This window comes from Fistularia commersonii, chromosome 28 (assembly GCF_037954325.1).
Source record: "Fistularia commersonii isolate RoL2024-O1a breed Wild chromosome 28, RoL_Fcom_v1.0, whole genome shotgun sequence".
Taxonomy (NCBI): domain Eukaryota; kingdom Metazoa; phylum Chordata; class Actinopteri; order Syngnathiformes; family Fistulariidae; genus Fistularia; species Fistularia commersonii.
The window spans coordinates 9,307,501-9,323,953 of NC_141311.1; the positions used below are offsets into that span (position 1 = coordinate 9,307,501).

General features: G+C 47.1%; 2 protein-coding genes and 2 long non-coding RNA genes across 6 annotated transcripts in view; 3 read left to right on the forward strand and 1 right to left on the reverse strand.

Annotated features, from left to right (window-relative positions):
* The window catches only part of rundc3aa (RUN domain containing 3Aa), a 13,859-nt gene extending 2,207 nt beyond the window's left edge, over positions 1 to 11,652 (reverse strand). The window contains exons 1-9 of one of the 2 annotated variants that reach the window (XM_086176315.1): positions 11,396 to 11,652; positions 3,388 to 3,503; positions 3,109 to 3,242; positions 2,887 to 2,972; positions 2,690 to 2,779; positions 2,513 to 2,593; positions 2,266 to 2,431; positions 2,035 to 2,192; positions 832 to 945 (exon numbers count right to left, since the gene is read on the reverse strand). In XM_086176315.1, the coding sequence (XP_086032441.1) occupies positions 832 to 945; positions 2,035 to 2,192; positions 2,266 to 2,431; positions 2,513 to 2,593; positions 2,690 to 2,779; positions 2,887 to 2,972; positions 3,109 to 3,242; positions 3,388 to 3,503; positions 11,396 to 11,502 (1,052 nt within the window). In that variant the 5' untranslated portion in view covers positions 11,503 to 11,652. Of the gene's footprint in view, positions 1 to 831; positions 946 to 2,034; positions 2,193 to 2,265; positions 2,432 to 2,512; positions 2,594 to 2,689; positions 2,780 to 2,886; positions 2,973 to 3,108; positions 3,243 to 3,375; positions 3,504 to 11,395 lie in introns of both variants that reach the window. The other variant, XM_086176314.1, reaches the window with a different exon arrangement.
* On the forward strand, positions 3,959 to 9,749 carry LOC147217470 (uncharacterized). 2 transcript variants are annotated; one of them, XR_015108981.1, is made up of 2 exons: positions 3,959 to 4,755; positions 7,218 to 9,749. It is a non-coding gene; the product is annotated as an uncharacterized LOC147217470 (long non-coding RNA). The 2 variants fall into 2 exon arrangements; XR_015108982.1 differs by having other exon boundaries at positions 8,290 to 9,749.
* On the forward strand, positions 5,734 to 9,749 carry LOC147217471 (uncharacterized). Its single transcript, XR_015108983.1, has 2 exons — positions 5,734 to 6,342; positions 8,290 to 9,749. It is a non-coding gene; the product is annotated as an uncharacterized LOC147217471 (long non-coding RNA).
* Positions 11,653 to 12,791: 1,139 nt separating the features above from the next.
* rnf113a (ring finger protein 113A) lies at positions 12,792 to 16,443 on the forward strand. Its single transcript, XM_086176316.1, has 10 exons — positions 12,792 to 12,899; positions 13,306 to 13,385; positions 13,657 to 13,752; positions 13,980 to 14,087; positions 14,888 to 14,997; positions 15,068 to 15,174; positions 15,286 to 15,375; positions 15,458 to 15,551; positions 15,632 to 15,738; positions 16,297 to 16,443. The coding sequence occupies exons 1-10, from the start codon at positions 12,794 to 12,796 to the stop codon at positions 16,359 to 16,361; spliced, it is 963 nt and encodes a 320-aa protein (XP_086032442.1). The 5' UTR covers positions 12,792 to 12,793; the 3' UTR covers positions 16,362 to 16,443.
* The last annotated feature ends 10 nt before the right edge of the window (positions 16,444 to 16,453 follow it).

Consider the following 16,453-nt stretch of genomic DNA (forward strand, 5'->3'; position numbering starts at 1 on the left):
GGCGAACTGAGGGACGGTGTGGATTTACTTCCGCTTTTCTTCACATTTCACGATACGCCACTCATAACCTCTGACTGATCCATCCATCCACCGCTTATCCTGCACTCAGGGTGGCGGCGGATGTCATCGGGAGAGAGGCAAGGCGCCAGTAAATCGCAAAGCCACATATACAGATAACGTTCACCCGCTCATTCGGGGCAATTATTCCCAATTTTTTTCCAATCAGTCAAATGCGTGTGGGGAGAAACCGGAGGACTCCCAGGCAAACACAGGGTGGAACATGCAAACTCCATACAGAAATTCCCCTTGTCAGAATCGAACCATGGTCCTTCGTGCTGTGAGGCCGAAGCGCTAGCCACTTTATTATATTGCAGAGATTTATTTCCCTAAAAGGTAAAGATACAAACTAAAGTACTGGCTCACTTTTGCCACTTTGACTCTTCCCTCAGGTAGGAACAACAATGAGAGTTTATATCAGCACCTCTAGCCAGGTCTGTCATCCCCACTTAAACTCCAGGTTATTTCCAACAAACACACAGGATTCATTCATCACCGTGGCAACTTTAATTTTCGAAAAAGAGCCATCCAGCCAGTTCAGATCAGCGGGAGAAAACCTAGCATGAGCGCTACAAGAGACATGTCAATCAAACATGGGGGCCTTATTGTTTTAATGAATTTCTCAGGGTTTATTATGAAACTCTGGTGGTGGTTTCGACTCCTTCGCAACCTGTGGTTACCAGGGAGAAAAAAGCCTTTAACCCCACGAAGAATTCATGTCATATGGAAAAGCTATAGACACAGGCTGGAATCAGGCTTCAGCTCCCAGATTACCTGCGGAAAAGCTTGACGTCGCCCTGGTTGTTTGTGATGGTGGACCACTGGTTGACAAGCGGGATGGAGGGGTCTTTAGCCAGGCTGGAGGAATCACACGGCATGAGGGAGGAGCTGGGGGAATTCAGGAAAAGCCGTTTAGTCGAGTCGTACTATTTTATATTTGAGCAAGAACCTAATAGGTACCTGATATTTGAAAACACCACAGTGACACTGAAACAAATCTGACTGACAGTGACTGGAGGAGATCTGGATTCTCAACCAGGACGTAGAGAACACTTCGATGGGTTTGATTGATGAGTTACTACTTTGTAATCAATACTTAAATAAAGCACAACCAAACTCAGTTTTGCTCCCGCTCTATTTTTAAAGACGCACACTTGTATGCATGTGTGTGTGTGTGTGTGTGTTGTTGTTGTTGTTGTTGTAAGGCGGAAGTAGTAGAGGACACCATGAGAACGTTAAAGGGGGAAGCGTGGCGGTGGATTGTATATAAAACCCGCGCCCTATCATTTGGTACGCCTTATGTGTGTGTTAAATACAATAATGGCACACATAACCGAGATTGCGCCTTTTAGTAAGGTGCGCCTTATGGTCCCGAAAATACGGTATTAAAAGAAAATAGTTTGGCGGGCCGTATAAAAAAGGTAAACGGGCCGGATGTGGCCCGCGGGCCGTAAAATGCCCAGGTCTGACGTAGACAGTCTCTCCCTGCTTGAAATGGGTCTTGGGATAATTGTGTTTTATCCATACATTACTGGTGGCAACGGCTACAGAACAGTAGCTGCCATGCTAACAGCCACACTATCAGCCGTGCTAGCAGCCGTGCTAGCAGCCGTGCTAGCAGCATCACCTGCAAGGCAGCATGGCCACATGGCTGAGTTCAACACGAGTGGCTCATTCCTCAGAGGAACAAATTGTCAGACCAGACAGGAAGTCGGTGACGCACAAAACTCAGCCAAGGCCCAACAAGTCTGTTTAACCCACACAGGAATCTATTTGTAACCATCCTGCAAAAAAAGAAAAGTACTGTATCTGTGAGTGAATCTCTGAGCTGCAACTCACCAGCAGCCCTGAAAAATTCCAATATAAAGCAAGAAAATCCTAGTTGGGAAAATACACTGAATATTAATTAGAAAAACAATGTGAGTCTTCACACTTTTGCATTTATAATGTGCCAAAAAAAAAAAAAAAAGCTCTCACAGCTGTGCTTGCAGCTCCAGTACGATGGCCTCCAGCTCCTTCTTCTCCTGCTGACCCTGCACTGCTAGTTCCTCCACCTTGGCTCTCAGGCGCTTGTTCTCCGTTTCCACATTCTTCAGCTGAGACTCACGCAGGCGCACCAGCTCCTCCAGGTAACCCTGGAGACCGTGGACGGACGTGAGGGGCGGTTTGCCACGGGACGCAAGAAGCGAAATCGGACGGGGAGGTCACCTTCTGGGCATAGACGATCTTAAACCTCTGCTCCATTTTGCGACACTTGTTGCTCCAGCTCTCCTCGTCAGTCACCAGGGGGATGTAGGGATGCTCCGGGATGCTCTCCTCGCTGTTGCTGCTGTCCACACTGCGGCGGTCCTCGTCGTCGCTCAGACAGTCGTAACTGTGAGAGCTGAGAGGTGAGTGGGTTCACACACACACACACACACACACAGACTGACATAATGACCTGTGATGGTCTCACCTCTGGGTGAACTTCAGGTAGGGGGTGTAGTCGATCACAGCCGGCGATTTTCCGTCTAGTGTTTCCCCCTTCAAGCAAAAACTATGTGGAGACAAGGAGAAACATAGAATCAAATACAAATAAAAACGAAAATCCTTTCAGGAGGATGTATGTTGAGATGAACTGCGCGAGACTCACCTGAAGTCGATGGCGCTGAGTCCGATCAGCATGCCGGTCAGGACCGTGGCTTCCTCTCTCAGCATGATGGCGCCGTCATCATAAAACCGCCTACGATGTGATGAGGGCGTAAAAGATTAACATTTTTTTATATAAACGGCGGTCCAGAGCAGCCAGAGGGGGTAAAGATTGTCCCTGAGGATTTCCAAAAGCCTGACCTGGTTGTTCTGGTGTCCCTCAGGGCGGTGGACACGTACTCGGACAGACGCTTCTCCATTAGCGCCACTCGAATCCATGCCCGGCCCTGCACACAGTTGAGCGGCATAGGAATTTGCCATTTTATTATTATTTTTTTGAACACCCTCCTTCATATTTCTGCTGGTCAATCTCCCTCCGCACCCACGTGCACCCGTCCGTGGAGAAAAACAAAAGCGGCTTGCCTTTGCCCGCGACGTGCTGATGTTCTCTATGTTTTCAATGCTGGCGATGCAGTTGTTCTGCACCTTGCTGCACACCAGCCGGATGTACTCCCAGAAGCTCCGCTGGCCGTCCGAGCTGAACCAGCTTCCCGAACCTGCACAAACACAGTCGCGTGGAAGAGGCCGGGCCCGACGAGCCTGCTTTTTTTTTTTCCACATTTCTGTGGTGAAGAGCCAGCGGGATGATATGTTGGGTCCAAACGCCCTCACGTGCCAGCAACGCGTTACCTGCGGCGTTACCTTTGAAGCGGTGGCTGAGGATGTGCTCCAGAATGGCTGCAAAGTTAATAAACTCCTCTGCTGAGTCGTCTATGGGCTCCGCGGTGTACTTCTCCAGGAGGGTCTTCACAGAGAATCTGAAACAGGGGCGGAGGGAAGACAAAGGAATTGCTGAAATGGGAAGCTGCGACGGGAGGGGTAGAAAAATATTTGGCGCTTTTGCCGCTGTTATTTTCTGCGGGAAAATACAGCGGATGAAACGCTGCCGTGTAGAATGGGACAAATGTCGTACTGTACTTGAACTTGGGCACAATGGTCGGAGGGTGGGGGGGCAAGTTTTCTTTTTTGGGAACCACGCCATCTTATCACACTGAGGTCACCCCAATTGTCTTGTGTGCTGCACAATGCACCCCCTTCAATGCTTTGGCAGTGTTATCATGAAAACAATACAATTAACCCCCTGTCCTTTCAGCCTTTGTGCCTGCTGGGCTTCCAGGTCCCTCTGGGTCACACCGAGGGGCCAACCAGCATCAAAGCGCCATCGAACTCCCACCCCCTCATCTATACGTTGCGATCCGATCTATTTAGGGCAGCTGCTGCCGTTGTCTTAGTTTGGCTTTTAATCTCACTCCCTCCGCCCGCCGCACCACTGAAGGTCAGCACACATGTCAGGGGCCAGCATTCAGCCCCCGGCTGACTTCCTCCGCTTCAATGGGCAACACTAGCATAACCGAGGGCAAGACCGCCCTGGCAGTGGGGAGCACCTCCATCGCCAGGGGGAAAACGACCGTCTCCTTAGGAAAGTCCTCCATCTTCAGGGGAGTGACCACCACCTCCATGGGAGACTCCACCATCCAGAGGCAAAAGACCACAGTGGCTCTGGGACGGGCCAGCTTCAGCAGGGGAACCACCACCACCTCCTTCCGCAAAGCCTTGACGGGCAAGCGCAGGAACACCTAGATGGAAAGGACCCCAGGAGCGAGGGATAAGACGCCCAAGGCAGCCAAGCAGTCCAAAAAAGACTCTAACAATGAGTGGAAAACCACATTCTTTTCACAAAAGACCTCCTTTACCAAAGGCAGTCTTTCCATCCTGAGGACAAAGTACGCCATCTCCTGGGGTAAATCCTCCATCTCCTGGACCCGCACCACCGTAACTTTGGGAAACACCGGCGTGGCGGTAGCAAAAACCTCCGTCACCCGAGGGGACACCACCAGCTCTCTCGCCACCCTGACCCTGAGACACGGGACCAAATCTGTGTCCGTGGTCAAAACCACACTCGTCAGGGGCAAAGAAACCCACAGCAACACCTACTGGGACTTTCACACGTGAATCCTGCACACACTCACAAAAACGCCCGGATAATGTCCCTCCGCTCGGTCTTAGCAGGTTAGTAATATTAATAGTTCATTTATACATAAAAAAAACAAATAGCGTGTTTGTTATGAGCGTGTACGGGGAAATACGGGCTGGCGCCGGAGCACGGGAGCAGACGCGGGAGATAGAAGGTGCAAAACGGGTTGCAGATCTAACAGGCTCGGCGGTGAAGCAGGTTGAGATCCTACAAAGTTGTACTGAGCGCTACCATCATGCAGAGTATATGGGAGCGTGCATGGCAGGGAGGGGAGGGAGGTTAAACAGATGTGTGATGTTATGTGGAGACAAGGGAAAGAGTGTGTGCACCACTTCTCAGCACGTGCATGTCCGGTCGTCCACATGTCTATAAATGCGGTGTGTGTGTGTGTGTGTGTGTGTGTGTGTGTGTTCAAAAGCACTTTCACAACCAAATGTCGGACACACAAAAGGTCCGATCGGTAAGAGTTGATGTAACCCTGCTGATAAAAGTAACGTGCATAAAGGCTGTCGACTTGATTGATTTGTGCAAAAACCTGACTTTTTTTTTTTTGAAAGCGCACATCCTGCTGTCTGAACCACAAGATCTATTTAGAAAAAAACAAAAGGAGAGAGAGCGCAAGATCCAACGGCAGATGATGCTGAGGCGCTGCGATCGAAGCCTCGGGGAAAAATCAAAGCATCGCCTCTTCCTCTTTCCTTCTTTCGCATACGGTCTTAAAAGTCGTGCACAAGCTCTGGGTCTTACAACCAGTAGCTGCAGGGGAACAATGGGGTAGAAGAAAGTGATGTCACCGCAGATTGTCCCCTTTTACAACAATGTATCCTTCAACCGTCCGATGTCGTCGTGGCAATGGGACAATCGCCCGACTGTCCGCGTCCTCCCAGATAGGCTGTAGCCACCTACGGCTGCCTCTGTCCATTCAGAGGGACACATGGGTGGTATGTGGCCTTCCTGAGCCCACGTCTGCCAGCTCAACGAAGGCATTATGCGACACGGGGGTCGCATTCTCCGCGCATAACATTCTGGTCCACTCCGATCGCCGCTGATGTTACTAGTCCCCCCGGGCGTGTGCGGAGCAGGGCGTGCTGCATGAGCGAGCGATGCTTGGCGCAGAGTGAGCCCCGAACTCCGCCGCCGCCGATTCTGGGTCAGGAAGATGGGCAACACCAGCTTCACCGAGGGGAAGACGGCTTTGACCCTGGGCAACACCAGCATCAAGAGGGGGAAGACCAAGCTCGCCATGGGGAACTCCTCTATCTCCAGGGGAAGGAGCACGACATCTCTGGGCTCCTCAACCATCACAAGCGGGAAAACCAAGATCTCCCTGGGCGGCGCCTCCTTCAGCAGGGGCACCACCACCACCTCGTTTCGGAAAGCCTTCCTACCCAAACGCAAGACGCTCTAGATGAGAAGAGGCTTCGGGCGGGAAAGGGGTGGTGGGTGGGGGGGCTGGAACACAACATCTGGAGAAAACAGCACAGAGAACACAGGGACACCGCCGCTGCACCTGCGAAAGGCCTCCTCCACCTCAATACAGAAGCGGGATTACATTTACATTCGGACCACTGACTCTTATTTTTATTATTTTTTGGGCCAAACTGGATTTGTCAAGGAAACAGGTCAGTGGCGTCTCGTTGCTGTCTCGTGTCTGTTCTCAGACGGTTTGGAAAAGGTCTAGCTTTGCTTTTCGAGTCGTTTACGCCGACCCTCATGCTGTGATCAACTTTTATGTCTCAGATTATATTTCACTTGTAAGGTAATATATATATACATATATACATATAGATATAGATGGTGGAGGTAGAAAGTAACTTGATTTAGGGAGCTGCTTTGGTGACTTTCATTATGTTATCTGGTTGTGAATTAAAATGCTTAAATCCTGAAGATAAGTAGTTTAAAAACCTAGGCTGGGCCAATATCTACTGATGAAATCAGAAAAATCCCTCATGGCGCTTTGAAAAAAAATGGGGAGTGTGTGTGTGTGTGTGTGTGGGGCAGATTGTGCCCCAGGAGTTGCGATATAGGAGAAGCGTTCAAAGGGACGGCACGGAAAAGGGGGGGGGGGGCAGATGAAGCTGCATCACTGGTGGTCGGGGGAGGAGGGCGTCGCACGGTGACTGTAAATTACCCCGGCCTTTGACCTGAAGGAGGGAATTTCTGTCGCGCCTCGTATGCAAATGGAGACGAGCTCTTGGTACCGTTTGACACTGAAAAACAACCGCCGGGTCGTTCGGACAGGCTTCTTTTGTACCGCCCCCCCATCACTCGGCTTGGGTCGCGGCCAAGCCCACTCTCGGCTCTCTTTAAATACCCTCTTGTTCTCCTCCCTCCCGCCTCTACTGTACTTACAAGCGTGTTTGATCTGCAGCGTCAATCTAGAAGACCCCACGCTAACGCCCCGGGCTTTCTTTTCTCCTCGACCCCCCCCCACCCCACCCCACCCCGACGCCTTTCTTTCTCTTCCCCCTTCCCTTCTCTCTGTCTCTCGTTTTAGTCTGGGCAGGATCAGATGACACGGGCCGCCGGAGGAGGCGCCCCGTTCCATTCTGGAATCGCAACTAACGGCCAAGAGAAACAATAACACGCGCTCAATAGAATATTTGGTTCTGTTCGGGAGATTAGAAGAGCAGGGTGTGTGTCCGTCACCCCTGCTGAGGGGAAAATGTCAAAAAGGTGTGTCACAGTAAGTGTTTCGTGGTGACAGGAAGTGCAGACGGGATCAAGGCAGGTGCTCGAGGTGGACGTGAGTGCCGTGAAGCATCGAGGATATCGGGGTGGGGCCGGCGGGAGGTTTCGAAAGATTATGACGACCCTGAGTGGTGGAATGTGATGCAAAAAAGTGGATGGACACGATGCTGGGGAAAATCTATTCTGCTGTAAATTTCGCAAAGTTTACGATGTAGTTTTAAAAAAAAAAAGGCCAAACTGTTCCCATATTTCCACTCAGCTTGTTTGTAAGCTGCCAAGCTTAGCTCGGAGTTAGCGGCAATGCTAACTGAGCTTCAGGGACAGCTTTCAGACAGCCCAGCACCAAAGTGATATTTAATTTATTTATTCTACTTTACATTAGAACAATTTGCTTTTTGACTGGTTTTGACTGATTCAATTCAAATACAACCTTTGCTGTTGAGAAACATGAATTTTAAAGGCTTTCAGAAGGACCTCGAGGGACACCCGGTGGGACGGATGATGGGTTCGGTCAGGTAGCTTCCGAAAGTTCAAGGAGAATTTAAAACTAAGAGCACGAACGGATCCCATTTCATATTTGTGCTGATTGGTTGATTATTGATCCTGATCCTGTCCATCATGAGTAGACAGAAACAGTCATTGTTGAAAAGGAACCTTGTTGAGAACATCTATTTGCAGTGACTGCATGATAGAACGTTGTAATCGCCACGGTCGAGGACACGCCTGGGAGGGAGAGCCGACCTCAGCCGGACCAGAAAATGATTCGCCCGCCGCCACCCTCTTCTTCCCGGAGCCCTTTTGTTTACAGGAAGCGGCTTAGACGGCGGAGCCTTTCACCGGAGCTGCCGAGTCTCACTCATCTTATCTGTGTTCCTCAGGTCCCCCCCGTCCACGGCCACACTCTTCCTCCCGTTGCGGATGGAGGTGCGAGAACCAGAGCAAAACAACCAAACCCTAAATTGGAAATACTGTGATGAGTGAGGGGGAGAGTGTAAACAAAAAAAAACCGAATGTGTCCTTCTCGAGCGCAGCGCCACCGTTTAGTCAAATCCGATAAAAAAAAAAATTCACCAACAGCGCAAAGAGCCTGAGCTTCCCGGGGTGAAACCTGTTGCTAGTGGCAACAGTGGAGCGGCGAGCAGATTCCAACAAGGCCGCCGTCAGCAAGGAGAGGATAAAAATCAGCGAGTCTTCTCGCTCATAGCCGGTTAAAGGATATCTAGTTGAGAATGCTCATTCAACGGGTTTTAAATTTGAATTCGGAGAAAAGAAAAAAAAAAAAAACACGCCCCCGAAAACCGAAAGCCGTTCTTCATCTATCTGCTGTCTCCGCCTCCGGGCCCGAGAAGCCCGCTATCAGATCAGAGAGGTTTCCCCGAGGTGGTGCAAAGTTGTTCTCTTTTTCCTCGATCAGGTTCTCCTTTTCTATAAACACTGCTGTTCCTACGTGTCTCTAATTTAAACAAAAAAAAAACAACAAAAAAACAGCTAAATTCTGAATCGCAAGGGGAGGCGAAAAAGGACGAAAAGCGACTTTTTTTTTTTCTCTTGCGACAAACTTTAAAAAAAAACAAACAAACATGTAAATTGGGCTCTGAGTGTGTTATACCTCCCGGCAGGGGCAGAGGGCAGGCCGTTTCAGGGGTTCGGGGCGGATACAGGCTCGGCCCGGTGTGCTAACCCAACACTAACCCCGGCTTCGCTAGCAAGGCAGGTTCAAGCTGCGGGAGCGGCACAGTCCGTTTCCTGCACCCTCGCGACACCCGGCACCGCTTCAACGTCACCCAGCTGATCAAGGACCCCCAACTCCCCCCCTAGGCCAGAGAGACTGCCGACACACAACCAGAGACTACTTGAAACCCAACCTGACCTGAACATCGGCAATGTCAGGACAAAAAAAAAAAAAAAAGGAGGGGTGGGGGGGTCAGAAACACATCCAGACGACGGGGGCCGCCTGGGAGACGCCGCACCGCCAGCTGAACCTCACCGGTGTCTTTTTGTTTGTCATAAAAAAACAGAATACTGATGGAGAGTTGTATTTTGTGTTTATTCCTGCCCAGTCCTGCGTGTTCGTTATTAAATGATATAATGCATCGAAGAGTCGGGGCGGAACCGAAAACGGACGTCTTCTTGTCACTAATCCGTCTTTCGAGTCCATCGTGAAAAACTTTCTTTTCTTTTTTTCTTTCTTTGCAGGCGTGTTCCCCCGTGAACTTGTGTGTTCTGCTTTCACTGTGTGTGTGTGTGTATGTGCGTGTCTCGCACTAAAAAAAAAAAACATATGCAGAAGGAACATTTTTGGATGTTAAGGAATAAAAAATACTTGATTGTGTGTCTAGTTCTGGGTTGGTATATTGTCTTTTTTGGTCATTTCTTCCCGGTGGAGGTGGCTTGAAGCGCAAATGGGGAGATAAGCGTGAAGAGGAGGAGGAGGAGGAGGAGGAGGAGGAGGAGAGGAAGGGCGGAACGCATGAAACCTGACCCAGCATCACTTCTCCGGCCATCAGACACATGGAGGGAGGAGCGTACCATCACGCTTTGAATCCACCTCCTTCTTTTCCCTTTCAGATTGACTCTTATGTTTTGTGTTTTTAATTCAAACTTCCAGATAAATCTGAACCTTCATCGTTTTTTTTCACTGACCGATCGGGTATAAAATACAGACAGCAATCAGTCAAAGACCCCCCCACACACACACACCCTGAGGAAAAACAGTGATTCATTATGTTTCTCAAATTACTTGAAAAGAATTTTGTGTTTTCAGAATAAAAGTTGCATATTTTTGAGTGAGACGGCTGTTCCGCAAAAGAATCAACCAAAACCATTCATTTGTAGATCATCCATTATCTACAGTAGATTTACAGACGTTCAATTTCTCATCCACACGTCATATGGCGAAAAACAGCTATTCGCATATCTGGGAAATTTTGGTTCTCCAATGAACCTGCATGTTTTTGGGCTGTGGGAGGAAACCCACGTAGATATGGGGAGAACATGCCAATTCCACGCAGGAAAGCCCCTGTATGAATTGAACCAAGGAACATCTTACTATGAGGCTGAAATGCGAACCACTGCACAGAATCCAATTAGTGTTTTTTCTCTTTTACTCCCTTGAGAAAACGAACCCCGATATAAGTAATCCCACAGTTGCGTGCAAAAGTCTAATGAGGAAAACAAACAGTTCAGTTTTTCAACATATTTTGTCAAGATATGTCATCAAAATGATTGTCTGATCAGAGTCTGATCCCCATGATGTCACGCAAGCATCAACTGTGAGAACAGAAGTGACAACGTGACCCACGCACACACACACACATTCTGAAAATAGGACCAATGAAGCGTCAAACATTGTCAGAAAATACAGTGCACGGAGCACTGCTTGCCTCTGACCTTTGAAATGAGGGACGCACAAAGAGCCACCAGGGATTTATGCGAGAGGCTCTTAAAGGCGGCATGACCTCAGAGTTCACCGTGCTGATGGGGGTGGTGGAGAGGATGGAGAGGGTGCGGGGGTCCTTCCACTACGCTCCAAACGTCCTTCTCCTGTTCACCCACCTCAGCGATGGAGGAACAAACATGACCTTTTATTTTTCTTTGCATTTTGCTGCTTATATTAACCCTCGCATTCCTTCTGTTTACCTTTTCTGAATATTATAGGTTTAATACTGTAGCGGCTGATCATACTATCTTTGGACGGGTGATGCGTTAATGTGCTGTCGGATAATGCAACATTGCACATAACATTTCAGCAAGAAAGGTGACGTGTTTGTGCCAGGTGAGGTGCGGATGAGATGGTGAAGGTGACAGCGCACCTGCATCGCGCAGGAAAAGGCCCCGCATTTGGCATCGCTGAGCCGCCGAGCGACGGAGCCATGAAAAAAAACAAAAACAAAAAACAGGCCAGACCCCCCCGGAAGGTGCGAGATGCGTTCAAAGACAGATATTGCGAGGTTTTGGTGGCGCGCCGGCCGTGTCGTGACATACCTGCAGACCGTGATGAGGTTTTTTCTCTCCACGCCGACGCTCCGGGCAGACGCCTTTTTCGATGTCAAGCCCATAGCCATTGCTGTCTGAAGGCAGCCCGACTCCATCCAGCGGCGGCCCCGGGGCCTCTTCGGGATCCGTGCCCAGGCCAGGACCCCTCCCTCCGCGGGCCCAGTGTCCTACGAGCAGCCGCCGTCCTCTGCGGGGAGCCACGGATGCTGCTGATGCTGCCGCTGGAGGACGAGACGACCAGCGTCAAGTCAAACCAGGTGAAGTCAGACATTTCCGGTTGGGCATTTCAAAATAAAATAAGATAAAATAAAAATAAACAATGTGAACCGTCCCTTCCTGTTAACTTTCAATAACGTCATCACGAGTCGTGTTTATTCGTTAAAATCTGAAAATAGATCAAAACTATTAAAACTGGGTGTATTTATTTGCACATTTTTTAATTTAAAAAATGCTTTTGATTTGGATTAATATCAGTGACTAAATAAACAGTTGGTTTCATGGTGGTTCAGTTTCAGATGAGATCTAGCCCATCGTCATTTGATATTTGACCAGTGATTTCCGGTTCGATCCAAGCGACAACAAGCGTTGAAAGCAAACCAATAGCCAGTGGAAGACAAGCCCTCAAGGCCTCTGTTTTTATCTCGCTCCGCAATTAAAACGATCTTCCTTCATTTCCAAAGTTCACTGAACAAAGGATCTTTTCTTCAAGTCATATATCAGCAGGCTGAGGTGTGACAACAGAACATTTAGTCAAATCAAAACAAACTGTAGAATGGGAAAATAACTCAACCTTTTACATTTTGGAGAGCAACAAGAACATAATATGATGCTCATTTTACTTTTTGCTTATTAATTGCTGGCATTTAATCTTGATATTCCCCTGATTCCTGATACATATAATAAGCTTTTGCTCTGTGTCAAAACAGAGGCCTCAACAGTCAAGTAACAAATTTGATATTTTTATATAAAATGGCTATCTTGTTCAAATATGGGACAAGTGCATGCTACATTAAATTTGAACATTTTAATGAATTAATATAGTTATTTGTTTGAAATAAAATCCAAATAGTCACCGATGGAAAAGGGCAAGATGAGAAAAAGTGCTACCTGTGGTGCTGAGTAATCTGTGTAAAAATGACCACCCTTCTAAGATATCTAATTTCGTACTCATTTGAGAATCAATTTGGACCATAGGCGACGAGAAAATAGCTGAAATCTGTTGAAAATAACAGAGAAAGACGAATGTTTTGATTGGATTGTAATGGTATCACGATTTGACCAGCAGAGAGCAGACAACCCGGTGATGGCGTTTGTTACGTTGTCATCCGGGCCACTAGGGGGCGCCGTTGAACCGGGAAACTTTATTTACAAACAGAAGGGGGAAAGATGGCGGATTCCGAAGAGCCGAAAGCGGGTCCTTGTACTTTTCTGTTCAAGAAGTCTTCGAAGAAATTTTCTGGACGAAAAAGAAAAGCAAGCGACAGCGACAAAGGCAGGCTCTTTATAAAGTCTTCGACCTTTTTTGTGTTTTATTCACTTTCAAGTGACGAGTGTTCCTCGGACGTCAAACGCCGTCATGCTAGCTATTTGCGGCAATGGCGGCTTATTAAGTCTTATGACAACGATGTAAAACTACTCGGAATTTCCTGTCAGTTCCTTAATTTTTTTTTATCAAACTCTTATTTGTGTCGTGATTACGCGTCCTCCGGGGGGAGGCCACCCGTTTTATGGCCTCTAATCGCCGTTCATTTCCTGCAGACTTGGCTAGTAGCATCCCTGGTAGCAACCCTGGCCCCGGAAGGAGTCTTAAGAAAGGCATAGAAATAATAAAATATCATTATTGCCAGTGAAATTAAAAGCTCAAGTCACTGTGATCTGTTTTTCCCCTCTCTTTCCAGATGGAAGCAGTGAGGACGATCATAGTTGCGTTGTCAGAAAAGAAAAGAAGGAGACCCGAGTCAATCCCATGATTCAGAAGGTATCAGGACATTGATCAGTACTTCGGCATATTGAGTTAGCAATACTGTTGTTGTATCACATAACAAACAAGAACTTCAGTTGAATAGCTATTACATCAGACAGATATTTAAATACTTAGTTCATCTGTGATGCATATGTACCACAGCAGGCAGCATTATGTTTTGAAGCACTTTCATCACAGTTAAAACAAATTATGTTGAAATGGACACCTGTTTGAGGCTAATTGTTGCCATGCCCCCCCGCACACACACACACACACACACTTCCAGTCAAAGAAGGTGGAGAAAGAGACTGTGTCGTCCAGTGAAAGCGAGGGCGAAAAAGAGGAGAAGATAACCGTCGCCTACAAGTCCACACGGTCAGCAGTGAGTTCAACCTTTTCATTCATATCTCCTTTTGCTGAGGGGTGGCGGTTGCACTGAGATGTTCTCCCGGTTGGGGATAATTGGTGAGACGCACTTGCCTGTGTCAGCCCAAACCTAAACTTTGATTGGTCTGTTTTGTCATTTGTGTGGCCGCTACTTGGTATTACTTTACAATGTTGTGTAATCTCACCCTGCTTTTTTTTAAAATAACATATTTTCAAAAACAGAAACCAGAGGGTCCAGAGGATATGGGTGCTACTGCCACCTACCAGCTGGACACGGAGAGGGACAAGGACGCCCAGGCCATCTTCGAGCGAAGCCAGAAAATCCAAGAGGTATTTATGGATGTAATACTTAAATAGAGAACCTCACATGAAAAGGGAGTTTTCATGTTTACCGGAAAGGGTATCAATTTTACAATTAACATTTGCCACGCAGTTAATTATTCAGTTGTGTTGTCAGTGTTTATCTAACAATAGATCAGGCCACAGTGAAAGAACTGTTTAGTTCAGCAGTAAATAAATGTACAGGTTCAAAAACCATAGGAGCTAATTATTTGCCACCTACTAGGACAAGTGAATTATTGGCGTGACTCATATTTTCAGACAATATTCAATCAAATGAGATTAGTATAGGGCGTCTTTATCTTCCGACCATAGAGAGCTGCATATTTTGGGTCGGTGGACATTTGAGCTTTAGGAAACTTTTTAGTCAGCAAATCGATTCATGGTTCCAATCATTCAGAAATTCAGCACAGTGTCCTTGCAGGGTCAAACAAAACCACAGGGCTACAGGAAAAGACCTGAGCTGCATTCAGACAGGGTGAAATTCAAACTCTTGAGTGCAGGGTCAAAACAACCATTCACCAAAAAAATTGCACATATGGTTGTCTGCATTATAAAGTTAAAATAAGTCATATTCCACTTTTCTTCTACTGTCCTTACATTAGGGCTACGGCTAATAAGCATGCTTGATATGTCTAGAATGTCTAGAGTGCAATAAAATTGTCTTCTCAGTAATGTTTGAAATATTTCACACTTCTTATTTCATAAGCATCTGAGATAAAATAGCGTACCGGTAAGCTGTTTTTCCAAATCATGTGGTAGTTTCTTTAATGGTTTCCCCCCTCCCCCAGGAGCTGACAGGAAAAGATGATGACAAAATCTACCGCGGCATCAACAACTACCAAAAATTCATCAAACCTAAAGATACCACTATGGGCAATGCGTCCTCTGGCATGGTCAGGTGAGCAGCCGTCTTCCTCGTCTTCCTGTCACGTAAATAGACTTTAGTAACAATAATTATTTAACAACAGGAGGGGACCAATACGTGCTCCTGAGCATCTGAGAGCAACAGTCAGGTGGGACTACCAACCGGACATCTGCAAAGACTACAAGGAGACAGGGTTCTGCGGTTTTGGAGGTGAATCTAATTTGTATAATGACAAATAAAAACAAATCGAGGTACACAAAGCTCATAATGGCATCTTTTGTGTCTCGAACCATAACTCCACATCCCCTGCTCGCTCATAAGACAGCTGCAAGTTCCTCCATGACCGGTCGGACTACAAACATGGCTGGCAAATTGAGAGGGAGTTGGAGGAAGGCAGATACGGTGCTAACGGTGAGTTCAGGGAAGCTTTTTTTTTTTTTTTTGGTGGCACCTGTGATTTCTTTACCCAACATTTCTGTTTTCCCCCTTGCAGATGATGAGAACTACGAGGTGAGCAGCGATGATGAAGATATGCCCTTCAAGTGCTTCATCTGCAGGGAGTCCTTTAAAAATCCCATCGTCACAAAGTAAACATTTTTATTTTACAGACTTGTTGTTTTTAACTGCAGTTGCAATGTTGTAACTGATCTTTCTGAACTTTCCCTAGGTGTAGGCATTATTTTTGTGAGACCTGCGCTCTTCAGCATTACCGCAAGTCCAAGCGCTGCTACGTGTGCAACACTCAGACCAATGGGGTTTTCAACCCTGCAAAAGGTAATCACATGCTGACGCCAGGACATTTCCTATCCAAAGAGCTCCCCCTGCACATTTGAAATGTAGCATAATCCACTGCATAAACTAACATTTCATCCTGAATGGAAAGAGCCTCCATGTTGTTCAAGCTCTTGCTTTTTTTTTCTTCTTACCCTCTTCTTTCCAAATAGGAAACCATCATTAAGTTATTCGGTGAAAATAAAATCAGGGTAGCAAATCTTCAACAAAAGAAATAACTTTTTCTGTGTACATCGAACACAGCAGCCTGTCTCTTCCTCCTTGCTAGCTTTAGCATTGACGCTACCCTCCCCACAGTTCGCAGGCTAACATTCATGTCTGATATTAGTATTTATAAGCTTCTTCCTCCGCTGCTTGTTTCAGATTTAAAACCCTCCTATTTTATTTTACTCCCTCACTAACATTTATAAGTGTCAGTCTTGTCCCGAGCTGCCCCCTCATGTCCAACGTTATAAATCTCAGCCGTGTGTCTGAAAGAGTAATGGGTTCATTTTCCAATTATATTTCCCTTTAATCTTCTGTTTTTTCCTTTTTATTCAGAGTTGATTGCCAAGATGGAGAAACGTCAAGCCGCCTTAGACGAGCCGCCATCTGACGACGATTAGCATCATCTGATCCTCTCTCTCTCCCCGATTATGTGACAGTCTGTCAATTTTTTCAATAAAGCCATTTTTTTTAAGAAAAGAAACGGGTGAGC

Coding starts and splice junctions, on each gene's coding strand:
- rnf113a (XM_086176316.1), top strand. CDS start 12,794: ATGGCGGATTCCGAAGAGCCGAAAGCGGGTCCTTGTACTTTTCTGTTC. Junction 13,753..13,979: donor ACAAGTCCACACGGTCAGCA/GTGAGTTCAACC, acceptor TTTCAAAAACAG/AAACCAGAGGGTCCAGAGGA. Junction 15,175..15,285: donor AGGGTTCTGCGGTTTTGGAG/GTGAATCTAATT, acceptor CTCGCTCATAAG/ACAGCTGCAAGTTCCTCCAT.